This window comes from Aplysia californica, unplaced genomic scaffold, assembly GCF_000002075.1.
Source record: "Aplysia californica isolate F4 #8 unplaced genomic scaffold, AplCal3.0 scaffold00186, whole genome shotgun sequence".
Lineage (NCBI taxonomy): Eukaryota > Metazoa > Mollusca > Gastropoda > Aplysiida > Aplysiidae > Aplysia > Aplysia californica.
This window is the reverse complement of record NW_004797456.1, coordinates 886198-909531: the sequence shown is the minus strand read 5'-3', so window position 1 is coordinate 909531 and position 23334 is coordinate 886198. Positions and strand designations below refer to the sequence as shown.

The 23334-nt window shown below is 37.9% G+C and overlaps 1 protein-coding gene across 1 annotated transcript in view; it reads right to left on the bottom strand.

Annotated features, from left to right (window-relative positions):
- Nucleotides 1–6120: 6120 nt before the first annotated feature.
- The window catches only part of LOC101847111 (bromodomain adjacent to zinc finger domain protein 1A), a 40537-nt gene continuing 23323 nt past the window's right edge, over nt 6121–23334 (bottom strand). Inside the window, exons 18-27 of the mRNA XM_035969818.1 lie at nt 22536–22639; nt 22078–22193; nt 17546–17626; nt 16590–16846; nt 15642–15808; nt 14857–15091; nt 10943–11066; nt 9972–10178; nt 8309–8466; nt 6121–7783 (exon numbers count right to left, since the gene is read on the bottom strand). Coding sequence (XP_035825711.1) covers nt 7511–7783; nt 8309–8466; nt 9972–10178; nt 10943–11066; nt 14857–15091; nt 15642–15808; nt 16590–16846; nt 17546–17626; nt 22078–22193; nt 22536–22639 — 1722 coding nt within the window. The 3' untranslated portion in view covers nt 6121–7510. The remainder of the gene's footprint in view (nt 7784–8308; nt 8467–9971; nt 10179–10942; nt 11067–14856; nt 15092–15641; nt 15809–16589; nt 16847–17545; nt 17627–22077; nt 22194–22535; nt 22640–23334) is intronic.

Here is a 23334-nt window from a genome sequence, read left to right as displayed (position 1 = left end):
TTGCAAACTTTTTTCAGTCATATGCTTGTATATTTTAGTTTGTGTACAAGACTTGGGTCATTTTAGTTCTGCCATGTAATGATAGGTCTGGTAATATTATACTTATTGTGCCACTGCATTGCAGGCGTTATGTTCTGATTGCCTGATTTTGTTTTGTTTTTTTCAAGTTTGTAGGCCTACTTCTTCCTGGCATTGCAGCCTTTTGACATTCATGTATTCACCATAGTTAAATGTTTTGTCTCAAAGATAAGAAGACCCTTGTAAATGTCATAATCTATATTTTTTTCCGCTTCATGTTCTGGGTCACTGCATATGCATGGTGTCTTGCTGCCTTTACGACTAATTTTTTTTTGGGTCTTGTCTTCTGTTCTTTCCCAGTGTTTATAGAAATGTTTTATTCTATCATAGAAATGTTTTTCTTCTTACTCTCCAGATTTCAGAAATGAGATCTTCTTCCATAGTAGTAGCAATTGACATTTTGCGTAAATTATGTATTTTTGGTCATCCTGTGTGACTGAAAGCCCAAAGTACTCAGTTCGTTCTTGTATATTAGTAAATATTACTGTACAAAATTGGGCAACCTCTCCTCAAACGTGACCCTTTTAATGAAACCATGATGCCAAAAATAATCTGTATGCTGCATGTGTCTCTGCTGTCTTGTCTTGTGTCACGGAGTGACAGATATTGTGCTAAGTTATCACACACTGCTTGGGGTTATTATACTCCATTCAGTGCTTCTGTTCCTGTCCTGGGCCGTAAAGCGCATTTGAAATCTTAAATGAAAGACTTTATTTCGATATTTGTATTCTAATCTTGCCACCCACTTGCATTTACAAATAGCTTTTCTGGCCATGATAGATCAGAATGCCCTTATGTTGGTCTTACAGAAAAGTTCTTCATCCGCTTACCCCATCCTATCTGCTGCAGCTATTAATGTATGATGATAGAGTTTGCTGTAAAATATGCTGTTCAGGTTGTTTCTGCTTCAGTTCAGATTTGGTCGTTGAAATTAAAAGTACATGTGTCATCCGGTGCTGAACATTTTACCTTCATTTATGTACAAAAAATTCTTTTATACAATTTTTTCACATAATTTGTTCTTTCAACCAATTACTGACATGAGATGAAGGTTTATAAATGTTCATATACATATATATATGGTTATGCTATTGTATCATCGTTATGTTTTTTTTTCTTCCTCATATCTTTATATAAGTTTTACATTTCATATTTTGTCCATTAAATTTATCATAATTCGATTTCCATTGTGTTGGGTTTTTTTTCTCCTTATTTTTTTTTTACTGTTTTTTATATCATTAGAAGGCACATCTGACTAAGTCTCATCCATTGGGGGGGGGTTGTGTGATGACATAATGCTGTATTCAACATAAAACTGTTCACTTCAACAAAGAGTGTGCTTTTCTTTTACCCTGACAAATCACAGACGGATGGGGAAAGAAAAGCATTCGTACTAGGAGACTCCATGAAATGTGTATCAAACAAATTTAAAGAAAGTATGATAAGCTGAGCATGGGATCTGTGCCATCCAACAGAACAGACCGTGGAAGGAAATCAATAAGAAAACCGTTCCATTTCAACCTAGTGACATATTACAAGACCAGGCTTGCGAACTTTTTCAAAACCCACTCAGCATATATCAGGTGGGACTGGTTTTGATGTCAGGTTAGGCCGGTTCCAGAGTGGCTCTGTAGGTCTGACCTGAAGCTTGCCAAGCGTACGCTGTCTGCGAGTCAGCACAGCCGCACTGTGCATTGGCTTCTGTGCCTGACTCTGAGTGAGCGCCCTCTGCGTGTCAGCACAGCACACTAGGCTAGAAGCACACAGGCCTACGAATGTTAATAAACACTTCAAACAGTCGAAACTAGAGGTCAACCTCTCGATTCGAAATTTTAATGAAGGATAAAGTGTATTTCTTGGGATTTTGTGGTCAAGTGTTGATGCTAGCATCAATATAATAGTAAAGCACCTAATAATACTTACTTCGTGCTGATTTTGATGATCTGTGAAGAATTTCAGTCGAAAATAAACACAAAGCGAGGCTGCGTGTAACACATGTCTGACGTGTTTTACAACACTGTTGATGAATAGCACATTTGACGCGTCGCACAGCTCAGCGGACAACAGACAGACCATACAGCGACGCTGCTCAGGCGCACGATAATGATGTTCATTTGCACGGTACGAGCTAGGCGAGCTACAGGTCAGACCTACAGAGCCACTCTGGGACCTGCCTTAGTGGTAAGGCTACACTCTGTGAAATTGCCAAATCCGCGACAAGGGGCTCTAATGGTCTAGAGGTTACGGTGTTCGCCTCTCATTCAATAGGTCCCAGGTTCAAAATTTGACAGCGATGGAAAAACAGATTTTCTTGAAAAATTTTTCCTTTCACCTCCTTTCCTGCTCTCTAAACACCATGTTCCACTTTATCTTTCTGAAATCCTAATTCATGTTTTCTGAGGGCGACAGTGAAGAGTGTAACCTGCACACCAGGTGTGGGTAAGAAAAGTGAAAAAATACAGACGGTGTAATCTAATCTATTACAATTCTTGATATATCAATGAAAAAAATGTAGGCTACAAATTCATGAAATCTTTCCTGTACCCGTGAAACTCATTGAGTGCGCTATAATAAAAGTAAAAGCCGTCTGTTATTATTGTTTAAGGTTTCTGAGAATACAAGGCACACCAGGTCTCATAGCAACACAAGTTTATTTCAATACAAAATACATGTGATGACAATATGTTACATGTACATATCCTGACACTCAGCTACGTCCTTTCACACTCCAAAAACAAAATGGAATAATAATAGTGAACCATCACCATCTTTCAACGGTAGTTGTCAAAAAGAAGGGTTTCTGTGAAATGAAATAGAACACAAATTGTCTTAAACTGAGATATTTTCAAACATGTTTTCTCTCAAAATTTGGGGTACCGGTACCATAACCTCGGCTTGAATACCTGCAATAGCAGCAATGTCTTTACTGTAGGCTTCTCTCAACAAGAACATGCATGTTCAAAGCAGTAATAAGGTAAGATGTCTTGAAAACAGGTATGAAAGGTAAAAGATGTATCAGGGGGGGGGGGGGGGGAGCAGCAAGTGATAGGTACTCCTGTTCTATTGAAGAAACAACATTTTTTCCTCAGAAACTTGTACTAGCAAGGACACTTATCTCAGATGGTTCACGCATATTGTGGACCTGACCCCCCCATTCTCAAGTAAAGGTAAATATCTATAACAACAGAACTGTTACAGCCCTAGCACTTATTAAGACTAAGATCAAACATTCTGAATTTCAGACAACAGCAAATAACTAAGTACAAAAGAAAACAGCAAGCAAGACGAAAAAAGAAAGAAAAGGATCTCAGAAAACTAAAAAAAAAAAAAAATAATAAAATAAAAGATTGTGCCTGTGATTAACAAAAAATCCTACATAAATGACAAAAATAATTTCATTCATTTTTCACTGAGAAAATACCCAAGAATACATCTTCCAACATAGATGACATTCTTCTCCCACTACATAATTTTAACATTCTTCTTCTAAATTCTTTCTGCAATAATGTTTAGTTCTCTCTGTGTCCACAAGAAAAGCTTTTGAAGACACCTGGCAATACATGAAAAAGTAATGGTGGATATATCTCAATTTCATTAATAAAAAGAAAATGGCAAAACAAGATAAACTACTCACACGTTATTGCACTCTTCTAGACCTGACTCTATGATGTGTCTATCTCTTTCACGAATAGGCTAAAAATCCAGTACTTAGCTGCCATACCTAGACCTGCAGCCGCTACCAGCAGAAAAAAAATTCCTCCAACAAAAAAGTCCTCGAATTTTTGTGTAAATACTAAATTTCATGTTTTGATGTTTACTCTATTTTACCAGTGTATACAAAAACAAAAACATTTCAAATTTAGTAAGGATTGATTTATCAATTTTCATTTATTGTACATGCGGAAAGGGGAGTTATGAAAAAAAATGACTGCATGAATATGTCTAGAATGTAAACAAAATTACAAAATATTAAAGTTAAAGAGCAACAACAAGAGATACTTTTTGCGCCCATCGAAAGGCTGGGTAAAAAAAAAAGCACAATTGTTTTGGGTTTTTTTTTCCAACTGGATCAGGAAATTAAAGTTAAAAGAATCCATTACTTGTTTTGCCTTTTAGTACAGAGCAGTTTGCAAGTCTGTACTTCAAGAAGTAGGAACATCAATCTAGTAAAGGCAACGCTCCTAAATTTCATTGTATAACAAAATAAATAACAATCAGCACTGTACCAAAGAGAAGAAATTAAGTGAAGCAACTTTTGTCCTTCCTGGAATGTCGACAAAAACAACTGCCAGCATGCGTTACAAACATCATTCCGTGTGGGTAAGAGTAATAAGAATGGTACAAAAGACTGCGGTCTAGAAAATTTGTTAAGAACATTGACATAACGAACTGCTTAAAAAATATCCAGTACACTCCCAGGTATTTATGAAAGCATCTGAAAAGGCAAGACATGAGCTATCCCAAACTTGCGGAAGAGATATAAATTAAGTTAGGGGTGCAACTTCATAACCAGTATGTTTGGAGTGGAATTCCTAGGAGAAATCCCAAATGATCCATCCTATATCATAGTAATTCCGTGTGTCGATACTATATTATATAAACGTGTCATGGCATGATGGAAGTGGGCACTGGTCAGTTCTACTGCATTTGGAGTTATTGTAGGTACCACAAACTGAAATTTCAAAGTCCTCTGATTTCATATTTAACTGCACTACCTTATAGAATTTATCATTCTGAGCATTTTGATACCAAATTTATACATATAGCTTCATTTTTAACAAAGTTCTGAAGTTGCAGAAAAATGTTACAGATTTTTAATTGCGAAATGTCTACACTTTGAGATGTCACAACATTTTAAAATTTGAATGGACATTCACAAAATCTTGTAGACACACACCTATGCACATAGAGAACAAGCTCAATTTTTTCAGGGCTATCAAATAACCAGAAGATGGAAATTTATTGACGTAAACATGGCTTTTTGACCAAAACGGCAAGAAATACAAGGGGAGGTTAAAATCACCACTCGCGACCGCCAGCTTATCGGCTGCGCGCTGGGCCGCGCTGAAGGGAAGAAGAGAGAATTTATACGAAAGCGGGGAGATGGTGCCCTGCTTGCGAGCCGACGGGGAGCGTCCGGTGTTTATTTCCGTATAATGGCTGTGTTAATCTTGAAGAGGAATGAATGGGCTTTCTGCTAATATATTTCCGTAGTCAGTCCGATTACTGGTTCCATAAAAAAACAGCACCGAAATTTTTCACACGCAAATCTCTTCGATCAATTCTTTAAGGACAGTCTTTAGAAATATATCACCGGAAAGAGCGTCTTCTCATCCTGAAATATCGACGAATCAGATTCCAGTATTTAATACCATACGCTCCCATTCCTGTTCAACCGAGGTCACTCTAAAAATCAAAACACGAAACGCGCGGTCGCTGCGGTGAAAGCCTCGATAGTGTTGTCTTTTATCCCGCAAGATTTTGCTTTCAAAAGAATCGTTGATTCAAATAAATTATACCACTAAAAAGAGGAAAAGCTCCTCTTTCTTCTGATATATCAAGTGTCTGTGTGTATGCATGTTCACACGGTGTTTTAGGAGGGTAAAAATATGGGTTTTGGTCTCCGTGACAGTGCGCCACGGGGTCGCACGGCCAGTTTGCGGTACCTAGTTATTGGTATACCGTAACACTAAAGCATATTTCATTTATCTTGCTTTTGATAAATAAAAAAATTACATATATCTATCTTGAATAGAAGTCTAGATATTTGCAATGGAAGGAGGTGGAGGGGGGGGGGGGGGGGGGTGTCCACCTGGGGTCAAAGGTAAAATTAATTATCGAGACAACTACAGCCAAGTTTGGCAACTTCCAAAGCTGAACAGCCCTTAGAAACTGCAAATTTACATTTTTGGACTCTAACCGTTTCAATAAAATCAACACAGAAATGTGTTTTTAAGTGAATATTAAAAATGCTGAGCCACACCCCCAAAATTTGATAAATATTGACCAACAGGTGGATAAATGTTGATTTTTTCAATTTCATTTTTTTCCAAGCACTTGATTTCACCATGATGCCACACAAATGGTATCGGGCGTTTTTTCAAAAAATATATAGTTTTGTAATCAAAATTAATCCGACTCAGGACCTCATGGCTAGAGCATGCCTCCAAAAAGGTGCTATTTAAATTAAAATACGCTGGTGCGTAATTTTCTTTCTAATTGTGTCTGCTTATTGAAATAAATTTTTTTCATCAAAAAGACGATATGCATAAACAATTATTCCTCCTCTGAGATTATAGGGGCTATCAAATGTTTTAATAAAAGTTTTTCTGAACATGGTTCATTAGGAATTTCTCCCAAATCTTTACTTCATGCCTGCCACACTTTCTGTGCACCTCGCTATCTTGACCAATGTTGACTCCAGAGTCTGGTCTATCACACAGGCCTACTGACCCCCAAAACCCCCAGAGCGAAGCCCAATTCAAAACGAACATCAAGTATTCCTGTCCAGTAGTTCAATAAAAAACAACAAAATAAATAGACTGAAGAAAAAAAAACCGAACACCAATAAAAACTAGACATAACCCACATAATACACAATTACTAATTAAGAATTTAGAATTCCCAACAATTACCGATCATGAAAGAAGTTATCCGGAATGGTGTCTAAGCATCAACAACCTCAAAAAGTAACACGTGTATCAGACCTTTTTAAAAAAAATCCACTTTAGCCAGTAAAATCCATCTCAAATATATTCTCGTAATTCAACCAAGAAAATTAGTAGTACAATCACTTAAATCCCACTGGTACACATGTTTGAACTACGATTCTGAAACCATTGCTATCCAAAAATGTTCTTAATTTCATGTCACTCAAGAAATGGAAAAATGATGTGGACATTGATTTGGAGTTAAGTGTCGCTCACACAGAACACTTTCACACAAAGTCATATGACCTGACTGAAACATTTGAGTAATGAACTTGGCAATGATATTTAACAAGAAACAAAGCCCCCTCTTCAAAGAGGCAGCCACAATACATGAGATGAAAAATGAATGACACAATGCATTACTTCCATTGTGGGTGGTAATATAACTGTAATGGGTGCTTAGAGATCATTGCATCTTCTGTGACCTCTAGAATTCTCCACACACAAAAAAGTAGTTTTAACTCTTTCAGGAAGTAATTTATGTGTAAACTACAATTGACCTAGATGCCCCCTATCAAAAGGATTTCTGCATCCTTCTGAATTCAGCTTAACACCACCCAAATCCGTTCTGAAACACTCCAGACACTCAATGCTGAAAATGTGCTCTCTTACCAGTATATATAAAAATTAATACAAGGAGAGAAGAAAAATGGAAGTGTTTCAAACAGCACAATTACCCATAGTAACGTAATGTCATAATGTCCCTAAAATCTCTTATTTGGTCAGACAGACACCCTGCCTTTTGGATTCTTGACCGGCGTGGGAGCATCCTCAGACAGCGACAGCTCCTTCACTCGCTTGTCAAAGAACTTGGAGAGTCTATAGTAAGCTTTGTACTCCGGACTGTTTCTCGTGTTATACTCCACACAATTACTAAAGATGAGGCGGACGTCCGCCAACATCGCCGATGGCTTCTGGTATGTGAACGCGTGGATTTTGTTCCTAATCGTGCCAAAATCCATCGGGACTTCAATGACATCATAGTAGTCGGGCACCTGATGACACAACAAGGAAAAATAAAGGTCAGGCTTTGAGCAAAACTTTTGGATACTCCTAAAATATAATACAGAAAGTCCATCACACACTGACAGATAGTGTCCTTCTTCCCCCCACAACTGCATTGCAATGACGATCCATAGAGCTGTCATGGACAAATCTGACAGAGCCAAAGAAAATGCATCTACTCATAGAAAAGTGCAAATATGTGAAGAAAAAAATTAAGTCAAACCAACTTTTCCCCTTGCATTTTTATTCTTTATTATAATATCACTGACCAAGAGGACCACCTGTCTAAGACAAACACTTTTCTCCTCGACAATGGTTAGCCGCCTTGGACAATATAGACTGTACAAGAAAAATCACAATACTAGGCACTCGAACACAGCACTACGACAAACAGAAAATAAAACATCACAATTACTTTATCATTTCTAAAGAATTCTGAGACAAAATAAAGAACCCTAAACTCCAACTAAATTCTGAGAATATGCATCTTTTGTGAACCTCATGAGAGGACTCACCAATTTTTTGTCTACGGGCTTGAGGAAGGGCCAAGCGTCCTCATGCTTCATGAGTTCATTGATCAGCTCCTCGGCCGTCTTCAGCTGCTGCTGTTGACTGTTGGCACGCTTAGAGCTTGGGTTGATGGGCTTCATCATACGCATGATAGGGCTGCCATCTATAAAACAAACAAAACAGGGACATTGTATTCTGATGTAATGCAAAATAAACATTTCTGTAACCCTTAAAGAATCCCCCTCCTCATTTTTGTACCAGCTTTCCTGGGCATCAAAGCTAAAAAAATCCCAAACAAGTAGCTTAAAATGGGGTTGGGGCAAGTGTTTAACTCACTTGCAACTGGGCCCTTTCACCAGTCACAAGCGTTGAAGACTGGCGTTTTGGGGGGTATTTCAATAAATCACCACAACTCTCAGAATTACCGTATTGTAATTATTTTTTGACACAGTAAAGTAACATTCAAGCTTAATCTAATAAAAAAAAAACTAAAGTTGTCTAAGTCTAACACTTTCATTTGTATGATTTTTTAAAAATTGGCATGAATTTGATTTTCCGAAAAATTTCCAGAGACGTGACAAGTAGAATGAAATTCACTACATCAACAAAAATAAAAGTTCAAAGTGTTCTGGTTTGATTTGTATACATGTGCGAGTGTTTGGTGAAAATATAAAAGCTGGTCTGTGCATTGATTCAGACCCATACACTGAATTACATGAGACAGATGAACGGCACGACGTTGTGATTTCGTTGCGCGAAAAACAACACCGGTACTAGTGCTAGATCTAGCCCTAGAACTACGACTCGGGCCGTGTTCGGGCACACATCCAGGATCCTAACTATTAGACACATCATATTCTGAGACACTAGAACTAGTAAAACGTACAGAAGTATAGAAAACGGCGAAATTATGTGATTCTTGTTCATGCGACTTCTTCGACCGTTACTTCGACGCAACTGTCGGATTACTATCAGCTGTATAGAAAAAACAAAGCGCGAGTTCCGGTCTGTTCAACCCCAGTTGGGGTCACTGTCCTTCACCTTCAATAACTTAAAAACTACCGGCCCCAGAGATACGAAACGAAGTCTAAGTAGCTCAGGCTTGGCCAAACAAAGGTACGAGGCGGGTCTCGCGATCCGTGTGTGATTTGTAGAGCGAAAAAAAAATTCCAAAGTTGGTCACGCAAGGCATGTGAGACCCGTCGCGAGCGTCGCGGCGGGGGTCACGCAACTGTTGTGTGAACCGTCTGAAGTGAGTTAATATCATAATGTTACCAGTATCTATACAACTGAACGAGTATTCATAGGAATTTCAAAGCGTACATTATCCAGTACACTACAGGGTATGATGATGAAAGCATCTGAAAAGGCAAGACATGACCTATCCCAAACTAGCGGAAAAGATATAAATTAAGTCAGGGGAGCATGATAAAAGTATACTTTATTATAATTCCATATATATGAAATGAGCATGTGTATCGGAAACAGTGAGATAAATTATTTTCCCCTATAACATGTAGCCCTCATCAAGGCAAAAAGAAATCTAGCAAAAGAGTAGACAAACTTTTTCTGTGCCACTGGTTATATCATTGGCTTTTGTTTTTTAACACCATATGACAATGAGCTGATAAATTATGGCACAAAAGAAGTAAGAACACATTCCCTTACCTGACACAGGGTCGTACGAAAGTCTTGCACGTTTCTTCTTGGGCTTGGAATTTCCTGCCTCTTCCAAAGCCAAGGCTGATGGCGGATGTTTCCGGGACCGTCCCAGCACAGGACTGTCTCGTGGACTTTCTCGCCGAGAGCCTGGTCGAGAATTGTTCGGTGTTGATTTGTTGCTGCCTGTTGGCTTTAACTTGTCTTTAGTTGAGCCTAAAACAACAAATAACATTTCATTAAGCAAATAAGTTTTCTCCTTTCATAAAATTCAGCCAATTCTGGCAAAATGCAACAAAGTTAACTATGCACATACTGCAAATACTTTTTTTCTACTTCTCTGCCCACGCAATATGTTGAATAATGACAATTTCAAAAACTTAAGTTACAAAGAAATTAGAAGTTACAAAAACTAATGTAGGGAGGAGGTCCCTCAGTCTTTAAGTAGGAGCTTGGCCCTCATGCCATAGTCAGTGGAGTTACAGCCAGTTCCTGCAGGTGGTCAGATCCCCTCTGTTTTCCTCAATGATGTCTGGGTAGGTGAAGATGAGCATCAAGTTTTCTGCTTTGACTTTATGGAATAAAGAAATTAAATCCACACCTTCAAAAAGGAAAGGGAAAGCTTTTTCAGCTCAACTGAACTTGGATAGCTTCAGTCAATGGGAGGCATAATTTTATGTCTCTTCTCGACACTTTGTTGGGTCTTGAATTGTGCATCTTCAGGCTTGTCAACTTTTTCAAAACCAAACAGGAACACTATAAATTATAACATCACACTACGTAATAACAAATAAAATTACATAAAGTGGGACTGACTGCAAATGGTGAAGTAATATTGACGAATAATGAAATAAAAAACAGTATCTTGGACATCAATTTAGTCCCCAATTTCCAAGGCACCCCCACTCTCCCTTCTACTTCTGACTGCTTTAATGTCCCTTGCCCTTCATTTACATTCAAACATCTGTGCAATCTCTTACCTTTTGACTTTTCTTTCGATTTGCCCTTGGCGCTGCCTTTGCTTGTTTTTGCTGCTCCAATTTTAATCTTGCCACTTCGTTCAATGCCCATGCACACCTGACACATCCATTTCCCCCGAGGAACCTGGGTAAATGGACAAGACAATCAACTTATTTGTATGTAAACAATAAGCAAAAGCATACAAGCTTGAAATGGATGTATGTGGTATGCAACCAATATGAACAACATTAACAAAATAAGACTGAACAAATATGATTGTCTTCTGCTTTTAAGGTTTTTAAAAATACTTTTAGTGTTTTACGGCACTTGCAAAACAATAAGGTCATATTAGGCAGTTTAGTGAACGCGCTCGCGGCAGGGCGAATCGGCCGCGGTACGCCCCGTAGATTTTTGTGACCGGCCGTGAAGCCTCGCGCTACGGTGGGTCTAAACAACTCACAGTTTTGTTTCGTTTTGCGAATTGCACTACCACTCCCGATACATCTTTTTAAACAGAAAAGAAAGGTCTTCAAAATGGCGGTCTTCGCGTGAAAATCGGTTCAGTGGAACTGGAAATATTTGCATCTGAGAACAAGGCAGTTTTTACAACACGATAAAATGAAAACTACTGGCTGTATATTTATGAATCTTTCAGAAGTTATAGATTATCCATTCTAGTTTCTTTTGACACCCGAGTTGTTTATGTTGAACTTCGCACAATGCTACGGCGCTTCCCGTAAGAATGCATACAAAAAGCTGGTACGCCGAATCGGCCGGTCAGCGACCCGGCGCCCCTGCTCTCCCCTGCACACTGTGATAACGTATTGCGCCGGCATCGCATTTATTCGCGCTTTACTTGTTTCTCCGGATAATAATAATACGTGCGGCTATGAAATTATGAACGGACTGACAAAAGAATTCACAGTTTTGCTTTTATTTTACCATATTTGGCTCTTGAATAGTGCAAATGATAGCTAAATCTAGATTCCCTTCTAGAATTCAGCAGTAGTAGGCTAGAAACAGTCAAAAAGCCACCATATCTAACTATTTATGCCTTTGGGCTTTGGAATTGAAATAAAGCTTGAATTGCACAGTTCTAATTGATGTTAGATTCAGCATGTAGCTATATATTCCAGAGTTAATAATAAATCTCATCTTAACAATTGCTTTTATGAGACAACCTTTTTCTTAAATCAGTTTTGCGCAAACTTACTTGTTAGTAGTATAGTAGTAGAGAACAGAGTTTATCTAAGCCTCTGCTCAGTCTTTCACTTTTAGTACCTAATAATTTAATGTTGTTATTTTCTGGATATTTTTACATTTACATTATCAAATTGTGCCATTTAAAAAAATATAATTTATGGCCAATGAGTCTGACTCAATATTTTTTTTAAATTATGCTCATCAATAAAAATTGCTAGCTGATAATAACTCAAAATGTAATGAATAGTGAAGAAACATGTGTGAAAAAATAATAGAATGAGGTAGACTATAAATATAATTTGTCCAAAAAAGTGCAAGTGCAACTTGTGTGAAGATCATAAAATGACTTTGTTATTTTCTCGTCATCTTTCCGCAGTTTATTAAATGTTCCAGTGGGTCTACAACTAGGTCTCCGAAGAGCATTTTTCTTGAATTTATAAGTTCTTTTATGCACTTGAAAGCATGAATTTTAAAATATAGCTTCACACAAATGTATGTTACAATACTTTGTAAAAGAAGGATAGGGAGCTGACTTATGGCGGTCATTAAGAGGTTGGGGGTTTTTTTTTAACGGAATCCGTTTAACGGTTAGAGAAACACTAAAAATACGTTTTGAAATCTTAGGAATGGCCATAAAAATTGGAAATTATTACTTAATTGGCTTAACTCTTTAATAATTATGAACAGTGAAAAACGACAAAGAGAATGATGTATGATTTGTCTAAATATGACCATTAGCAGCAAAGATATAGCCCATTTTGTCCATTTCGGGTTATCCTTACGGGGGATTTTTTATCACCCTGAACCTCTAGAAGTACCAAAAAATATTTCTGTGACTTTGTAAAGAGGTGTTTTGTAGTTGCGTGCATTCTGTGTAAAATTCCCAACAAACTGATGCACAACACTTTAAAAAATATGCATTTTGTGTTGAGTAATGGTCATTTGTGTTGAGTAATGGTCATTTGTGTTGTAAAGTTGCATTTTTGTGTCACAAAAACTCAGTGTTAAAAGTGGCCTGAAATTGGCCGGATTTTAGGCATGAAAAATCGCCATAACTTTTTAACTAATAAAGATATCAACAAACTTTAAACTGTTTTATGATCATGAAGGCAAGAGCTTTCAGATGAAAGTATTTCAAAGCATATCAGACAAATTTGAAATTTTTACTAAACTGCCTAGTCATATAAGTGCCAAAGATTAGAGGTGTTACAAGAGAGTAACAAACACAAAAAAAGGAGGGGAGATAAAGACGATAGATGTTTGATAGGAAAGAAGAAGCAAACCACACCAGAGCACCCGCCAACCACCCATTTTTGAGGTTTAAAAAAAATTGATAAAAGTATACCATTCACTAACGAATCTTTTTTTATAAAGTAAACCCACATAAAATTCTTTTCCAATTTTCAGCATGTTAACTCTTTCTGGACGTAGTTTTTTGGGGGTCTAGACATGATTAACCTGTGGCTCGCTTTGGCTATGCAGGTGGGGTACGAAATAACTTCATAGAAGCATAACCATCGCTCCAAACATAACATACCATATCAAATTGAATGAAATTGAATGAGAAATACATCCCATTATAAAAAAAGGATTAATTTTGAACATAAGTATGAATTAGAAAGGTTAGAAATGGCGATGGTGATGAGAAAAATACATTTTGACGGAAAAAATTACATTCACCAAACATGTGAAAGGAAAACAGCATAGCTAACTTATCATACACAGGCCAAGAGCAGCTTTTTATTTGAAAGCAATATTCCAATTTTTGTTTTTTAGTTATGAAATTTATACTGAGTCCGGTTACATCGTTTTGTTGATGCAAGACCAGAAGAACTAATTCACTCCTTTTCCTCTAAACCCACGCTTTGACAAAGTGAAACTAGACATTTTCGTTTCCTAAATCCTTTCCCAGTTTTTTAATAGCAATAAAAAGTAATTACAAATGATGGATCGTGTTAAAACGAAACAAAACTGACGCACCCTATCATAGCTGATATATCGGTGATACGTCCGCAAAGGGTGTGGACTCCCGCCGATATATCAGCGATCCGTCCGGAAAGAGTTAACTTGAATATTACTGGATAGCCCTTCCAAATTCATAACTTACAGCTCTAAAAAATAAATCAGAGACATCATTTGTGTCTGTCACACATCTAAGACATTTAAAAACTGTATCTGGTATGCATAACAAAACAAACATTTTGTAATACCGGGATAGCTACCTCCATTTTATGTGCATTTGTTAAACTTTTTTACATTGGTTTATATTTTTTTTAATGATACTGGTTTGTTCCTAAATGGGAAAAGTTGTTACAGTAGCTTGTTAAAATCAATTAAATTTCAAGATCTCTTGTTCTTTTATTCACTGAAGGAGAAATAAAACAGATTTGTTCCTACTAGTACAGGGGTATGAGGTTAAATGTGCCCCCCCGTTTATTAATTTTGGACCATTTGTCCACATCCCTCGTTTATTCAATACCTTAGAGTACCCCAGGATCAGGAGTAAAGAAATTTTGAGAAAATAAACCCCGACACTGGTGGGGATCGAACTCTGGATCTCCAGGTTGAAAGGTAAACACCATAACAACAGCAATATAACAACACTGAGGTGCTGAGCCCCCCTTCCCCCCAATTTCATGAAATATCACTTGTAAAGAGACAATTAAATTGCTTTTTGAGTTGTCTAAAATTGGTCATTTAGCATCAAACACAATAAATATGATCCACACACCTTTTTCAGGACAGGCTTGGCACAGTGTAAATGATAAGCCCGGGGACAGCAGTCGCAGCAGATCAGAGTCCCTCCCGTCTTGCATCCTGTACATAAGTCCTCCTCCGGATTCTCATTAGATTCCATGTCGACATCATCCTCATCTTCGTCATCATCACTATCTACATCTGGCTCTTCTTCCTCTTCCTCAGTTTCATCTTCCACTGTCTCATCCAGCGTGACATCTTCTTCGTCTCTGATTTGAAAATACAGGGAGAAAAATGTATTTTTGTCAATTTGAGTCAAATAGAACAACTTAACAAAAATGTAGAGAGACATCAACACACAAAGAACATCCAACAAAAAAAAAAAAGGAAAAAAAAAACTACCCACGAGCAGCATGTGTATATGAAAATAGAAAATTTTGGTTCTACTTTTCCACAGGTCATGTAAAGAAAAAAGAGAATTGGTGAGGAGGATGGGGGAAAGGGAATTTAGCAAACAAACAAAAGAGGGGAACAGAGGAAAATAATAGAATGGCCAAAATAAACCTTCCCAGTAGGACAGGGACAGAGCCATTAAGAAAACCAGTGATCTGGAAACAGGCAGCAAGGTCCAGGGAAAAGAATCTAGAGAATGGTAAGAGATTAAGGTTGACAACCAACACTTTGGCTCATGCATGATATGTAATAGGCATATGAAGCAGAAAGCAAAACAGGAATAGGAAAACACGTTTTTTTCCTGAACTGAAACTCAATGAAATAACCCATTTATGCCTCCATAAATCAACATCAGGAAGAACTCACAGTTCTTCTTCCTCTTCCTCATCTTCTTCCATCACTTCTTCCTCTGGAGGTTCCTCCACAATTTCTTCCTCTTCTGTGAACGTCTTTCTTCTTCCTTTCCTGACGGGACTGCGGGGCGTTTGTTTAGGCCGACACTCTGCACAAAACCAGTCACCAGTTGGGACCTTCTGCTCGAGTTGGGAAGCAAAATGAAAAGGTGTTGAGAAGAACAGCTTGAGAACTAAGAGAAACAAATATATCATCAAAGCACTACAATGATAAAGAGCTGAAATAAAACTTTCTGTCATACATTCCATGTGGCATTCTACCACTACATAAGTCGCACAAATGCTCTAATAGATTTCCAATTTATTGAAATCACGACTCCACGCTGTAAAAGGCATTAAATAAGGAAAATGTTAAGATTTCGTTTAAACTATGACCCACTGCTTAGGTAACTTTTGTAGCACATAGACATGATTTGGATGCATCCAACAGTACCTGCTACATTTGGTTCCCAGAAACAATATTATTTTATGGCTACTCCATTTCTTTAAAATTTGACAAGAAAGGCAACAGTGATATCCTCTGTAAAAGTCATAAAATTCTTTTATCAAGTCTTTATGAACATGCCAACAGCTATGTATGTTTAATTGAACTTTCTCCAGAATTGAAAACTGATCCACGGTCAGAGCATTCAATTCATAATAATTTCCCAGAAGAAATGTTTAAACTTTGGCAAGTCCCACCCCCAAAAAAACAAAAAAAACAACTGGAACGTTTGGCCTAGAGCAGAACTTGCAATAAATTGTACCCCTGATCTTCATTCAAGCAGCTATAATATAAGCAAGCTTCAATAATTTCTCAATATGTGTGGCCCAAAACAAGCCCCCTCTTAAATAAAAAAAAACACACCAAAAAAAACAAAACAACAACAATAAAACTCCCAATGTCTTTCTCCTCACTCACCTCCATTGGAGGTTTCAGACAGTACATGTGGTGTCCCCGGTCACAGCCGTCACACAACAGCATCTTCTCAGCATCTCCTTTACGCCTGCACAGTTTGCAGCGCGTCTCCAACGTGGACTTGGCCCAGATAATGCTCTTGTCCAGAGTGGCCAGGTGCAGGTAGACCTGAGAGAGGCTGGTGGCACCCAGCAGGGACTCTTCCCATCGCTCGTAGAGAGTCGTTGTCTTCTTGGAGCTACTCGAATTTTCCTCAGAATCTGATGATACACGATGGGGATATAAATCCTCTCCACAAGTAGAGGCAACAATTTGGAGTTGGGAAGATGTTACAAAAATAGATCTTTTAGTTTAACAATTTGCAGATTTCAGAGAAAGAGCCCACAGGTTAGAGTCTATTCCTAAGATTTCATCGAGAGAAAAACCCCTCTCACAAAAAACAAAACAAAAAACAAACTGGGTCTAAGTAAAAAAGATTCACATGAATCAGACATCAAAATTTCAATGAAAACAGAAGCTTAAGATATTTTGCGATTTCCAAGCAATTTTCAAACAAAATCTTTGTGCAAATGCCAGATAGCCATAAGGAACAGAGAGATGACAGTCCAAAGAAAAATGTCCCAATTGACACTCTGTAATCTCCCCAGTAACAACCATTTATAGGCTAAGATGTTCAAAATCTCGGATCCTAAGGAAGTACTTTATGCTGAGATTTTACAGTATGTTAAGGAGTAAGTGACAGATATTATTTTAAGATATGCAAGTTTTATTCATGTTTATGCTGAAAAGCTCCAACTCAGGTGGCCACTGGATCAGAGAAATGAAAATTTACGTTTTACACAAAATTGTTCAATTTGCACATCACTTTTCAGAAAGCCCTTACATATGTGGAGACTAGAAAACTCTCAAAAGAATGTACGATCAACTTGCACTCTTTTAAATGCAGCAAAGAGATCTACCTTCAAAACTCTCCTCGTCTTCTTTCTTCTTCTTTTCTTTATCTTTTGAAGCTGCTTTCTTCTTCTTGGACTCATCTTCCTCTGAAAAATTGAGAAATACATGACATTAGGCAAGTGCAGAGATCATACAGAAATAACATCACAACATTTCTGTCATTATATCTGGGTATGTACATAACTCAAATTCTTTTTTTTAAAGGGTGACCTTATTTAGGCCACACTGTGGCCTAAATAAGCTAAACCCCCCTCCCTTACCTTATTTAGGCCACACTGAGGCCCAAATAAGCTAAACTCCCCTCCCTTATCTTATTTAGGCCACATCATATGGTAGATTTCTTGAACTAACCATGGATTCGGAAGGTCGAGATTCTACTGATCTTTTTATTTAGTGCGGGGGATTATTTCAAAATAGAGGATGATACTAAATGATAAGTGGACCAAGGGTAAGAGTTGTGTGTCTGTGTGTGTGTGTGAGTATGTGTTTGTTTTGTGTGTGGTTGTGGTGAGAGAGAGATCTAGAAAGAGAGAGTAAATGTAATAGTGTGTTTGTAGGTGTGTATGTGTGTAATATGTGAATGTTATTGTGTGCATGAGTGTCTATCTCAGTTGTACGGTCCAAATGAACATTATTTTGTTGAGAATTTTACATAGAACTCAACTACAAAACACCTTTATACAAAGTCACAGAAATATTCTTTTTGTGCTTATTGAGGTGCAGTACATGGTGATTTTACCTGCAAGGATTTAATTGGACAAAATGGGCAATATCTTTATAATGCTAATACTAATGGTCATATTTAGACAAATCCTATATCATTCTCTTTTTTTCTTAACAGCTCATGGTTATTAAAGAGTAAGCAAACTAGATCAAGGTAGTAATTTCGGATTCCTAATATTATGGGCATTCTTTAAAAAATTTGAACTTGTTTTTAGCGCTTTTCTCAACAATGACCTTATATCTTTCTTTTTCAAGGTATTGTGCATACATTTGAGTGAAACTATTATATCTATGCTTTCAAGTATTTGAAAAAAGCTAATAAAGTCAAGTAAAATGTTCTTCAGAGACATAGATCTAGTAGTAGGCCCACTGGAACATTTTATAAACCGTGAAAAGATGACCAGAAAATAACAAAATTATCTTATGATCTTCACTTGCACTTGCATTTTTTTGGACAAATTATAGTCTACCTCATTATCTTTTTTTTCCACATTTTTCTTCACTATTCATGACAACTGGCATGTTTTTCAGTTATTATCAAGGAAGTGGATAGGCGGACCACGGGGTCTATCTAGCCCCAAAAGGATAGGTGGACCCCGGGGTCTACCTAACAAAATGCTGTTTTAGGATGTGAACCCCGGAGTCAGCGTAGTGAAATAAGTAGATCTAGGTTTAACTAAGGATCGGTGGACCCTGGGGTCAACATAGTGAAATAAGTAGATCTCAGTTTATTTTATAGTAGGACTGGCGGAGCCCGTGGTCAACGTAGTGAAATTATAAGTAGATCTAGGTTTAATAAGGATTGGTGGACCCCGGGGTCAACGTAGTGAAATAAGTACACGTAGATCTAGGTTTAATTTTAAGGATTGGTGGACCTTGGAGTCAACGTAGTGAAATAGGTAGGTTTAAGGTGGACCCCAGGGTCTACCTAACGAAATACTAGTTAGGTTTTAGAATAGGTGGACCATGTGGTCACCATAGTAAAATAAGTAGGTTTAATCACGGTGTCCCGGGGTTCCACCAATCCTTAATTAAACCTTCTTATTCTTCTGCGGCTATGGTGACTCCGGGGTCCATTAATTTTTAAAAAATTAAACCTACTTATTTCACTACGATGACCCCGGGGTCAACCGATCTTTAAAGAAACCTAGAGAATCTACTTATTTCACTACGGTGACCGCGGGGTCCACTGATCTTTAAAGAAATCTACTTATTTCACTACGGTGACCCCGGGGTCCACCTGTCCTAAAACCTAGTATTTCGCTAGATAGACCCCGGGCCCCGGGGTCCACCTTAAACATGATCTGCTTATTTATCACTACGTTGACCCCGGGGTCCACCAATCCTTACTTAAACCAAACCTTATTTCACTACGGTGACTCCGGGGTTCACACCCTAAAACCTAGTATTTCGCTATGCAGACCCCGGAGTCCACCTATCCTCTACAGGACAATACTTTTATCAATTTGCAATTTTCATTGATTAGCATATTTTTTTTTAAACATTGAACTAGAGACTCACTGTCTAAAAAGTCCACTGCTAATGCTATTCTTATCAAAGAAAAGGCACAATTTGACTTTATGACATGTTAAAAAAAAGAGTTTTAAAAATATCCAGAAAATAACATAAAATGATTATATAGATCTAGATCTATACGTATTTTATTATATGTAGCCTATATATATACTTAAAAGTAAAAGACTGAGCAGAGGCTTACAATGTAAATTCTGTGCTCTACAAGTAGATTAGTAGAGAAAGTCTTAAGTTTGCGCAAAACAGATTTTAGAAAAAAAAGTTGGATGTAACTATTCTAATAAAAGTAAAAGTGATTGTTATGGTGAGATTTGTTATTATGGAAATACAGATAGATAGTTGTTGAATCTAAAATTAACTAGAACTGTACAATTCGTTTTATTTCAATTTCAAAGCCCAAAGGCATAGCAATGAGTTAGATCTAGATCTAGCAGTTGTAGGCTCTCTGGCTGCTTCTAGCATAGGCCTGCTACTACTGATTCTAGACAGGGAATCTAGATCTAGCTATCACCTGCACTAATAAAGTCAAATATATGGTAAAATAAAAACAAAACTGTGAATCGCTTTGTCAGGCAGTACATCCCAATTGCCATAGTCGCACGTATTAATAGTTAAATAATTATACCGAAGCAACATGTTATCACAGTGTGCAGGGGAGAGCGGGGTGCCCGGGTCGCTGACCGGTCGATACGGTGGTTCGGCTTTTGTAGATCTATGCATTTTTTTACGGAAAGCCCTATTACTAGATCTATTAGTGTTGTGAAAACTTCAACCTCTACAGCTAAGGCGTCAAAAGATGTTGGAAAATAATAATACGTCCTGAAGTTTCATAACTTATACAGAATAACACAGCCAGTAGTTTTTATTTCATCGAGTTATAAAAATGGCCTTGTAACTTGTTTTCAGAAGCAAATTTTAATAGTTCCAGTTCTACCGAATCGATTTTCACGCAAATTCAACCATTTTGATGACCTTTCTTTTGCTTTTAAAAAGATGTAGGCCTGTCGGATGTGGCAGTGCGATTAACACTAAGTTGTTTAGACCCATCAAAACACGAGGCTTCGTGGCCGATCACAAAGGTCTACGGGGCTTATCGAGGCTGATTCGCCCTGCCGCGTGCACGTTCACTAAACTATGCCTACTAGATAGAATCTACTACCAAAGAATTTCTACATGATCTTTGCTACTACTACTACTACTACTACTAGATCTACATGTACTACTACGAGACAGTACGAGAGATGTACTACTACGAGACAGTACGAGAGAGTGCCACCCAGGCAAAGATAGTGTAACTTCGACTCAGCCACATTGTGTACACACTTTTTATACCCCAAATTTGACCCGGAAGTCCATTTGGAGGATTTGACCTTTTCACTTGACCAAAATGTGCCAAAATGGTAGCCTCTAGATTTTGCCCCTCCATGAAGGAAAAATCTGGCCCTCATTCAAACCATTGGGGTTGAGCAAAATTTTGCGTATCGTGCTTTGTTCTTACAATATTCATTATGATATATAAAAGTTGTACACTGAGACAAAACTGTACTAAATGAGAAGGGTGCACCATTATGAAAGTGGAACGAACTCAGTCGCCTGAAAAGGGTGTCCCCCCGGTAGTTTGAGCATGTGTGGCCTAAATAAGCTAACCCCCCCTCCCTTACCTTATTTAGGCCATATGTGGCCTAAATAAGCACTCCCTTTTTTAAAAGTGATTTCTGCTATAAGTAATAATAATAAATAAATAGCATTTGTATAGCGCATATCCCCGCTCAACAGCAGGCTCTAAGCGCTTTACACTATATTATTACCCCAGCAGACCATAGAACACTCCGAAACATTCTCAGCTTCTCGGGAAGCACACAGTGCAAGCAGCTGATTAAGCGCTCAAACACTAACAAACTGACAAGATCTTTCGGTGTCTATAGCCGGGTACCCATTCCCACCTGGGTGAAGTGAGGAAAATTAGTGTAAAGTGCCTTTCCCAAGGACACAACGTCGGGTCCCTGGCGGGATTCGAACCCACAACCTTACAGTTGCGAGTCCGAGAGCCTAACCACTAGGCCACCGACGCCAAGTATGAATGCAGGACACAAGTTCAGCTTTTTCACGTTTCACTTCTTCAAAACATAATGAAGAACAGTGAAAGACAGCAGCAAAAAAACATGAAAATCTTAAGAGATCCACATAATAAATGAGAGAAAATCTTAAAATGGAGGATATAAAAAGAACCAATCTGTGATAAAGTTGTGCTTGCAACTTTCACTGGCAACAGGTAACTTACTCAACGGTTCTCTCAAGAATCGAAGTTCAACTCCCCGCGCAATCTGTACAAGGGCCTTTGCCAAGTCACGTGCCACAGGCTCAGGCTCTGAGGTAATGGACGGCATCTCCTCTCCACTGAAAAGATACCAACAGAACACAAAGCGAGACATTAAAATTTTCTTTGTGGGAACATCTTTCCCATGGTTATTTTTAAAAACCTTTTCTTCTCACTAGTAATCCCTGGGAAGTTAGCAAACACTGTCAAAGTACTACAGATGTAAAAAAACCAAAAAAACAATCTGCATGTAATAATGAAAAGTCTAAACTAAATTAATTATTTGGAACTGTTTGGGTTTTTATGTAGTATCAAAAGAAAAGTCCTATTCAAAAACACTTCTACATTAATCTAAAACAAATACCATTCCCTTCTGACAGAACTGTTCTATCTTCACACAGAGTATCTTAACAAGGATGTACCCATTTAAGTGTGGCCTGCTGCTGGGGGCAAACGCTGGGTCATTCGTCTGACTGTCGTACGTTCTGTCTAGCAAAGCCTCTCTCCATGCTGTTCGATCTTTGATCTGGTGAAGAAATAGCAAAATCAAAGATCACCACATAGAAATATTACCATTGCTTACAGCATCTCCAAAGTACTTTTGTTCTTGACTTGTAGTGCATATATTATAAATATATCATGATTCTGAGCTAAAACTAGGAAGATAAGACGAAGCGTTGCCTCTCTATTCCCTTGTCCGCGGACCGAGTTAGTTCGTGAAGTCGAATGCAAGTTGCGCGAGGCACGCCAGTCAGCGAGCCTAGTATTCGCGTATTATAATTATGCATCCACGATCAGCTGATCAAGGTGCTTTTTACCATTCCTAAGTAAACAAATACCGTATTTGTAAATAGATATCTAGATTTTACACCTAGAGCGTGCTCATTAAAACAAAGATAAACAATATATAATATAGATAAAAGAATGAATAAGCACTTTGAGGACCGGGGCAGATCTAGATTCTAGATATTATCTATATATATCTCTTAAGGTCTGTCCCCCTAAAATGAAAGTATTATAGCAGTTGATAACCCAAAGTCGACTCCTATCTATATCCATAGAGAACCTAAAAAAAGACATATTAGGGTGGTCATATCTGCATATCTGTTATTTTTACAATTGATTCCTGAGCAATGTTGCACATGGTGTCTTTGCCTTTGACTCTTGCTCTTAGGCTTTGGCAGTGGTACTGATGTCTCTGTTTCCATCATCCATGACTGA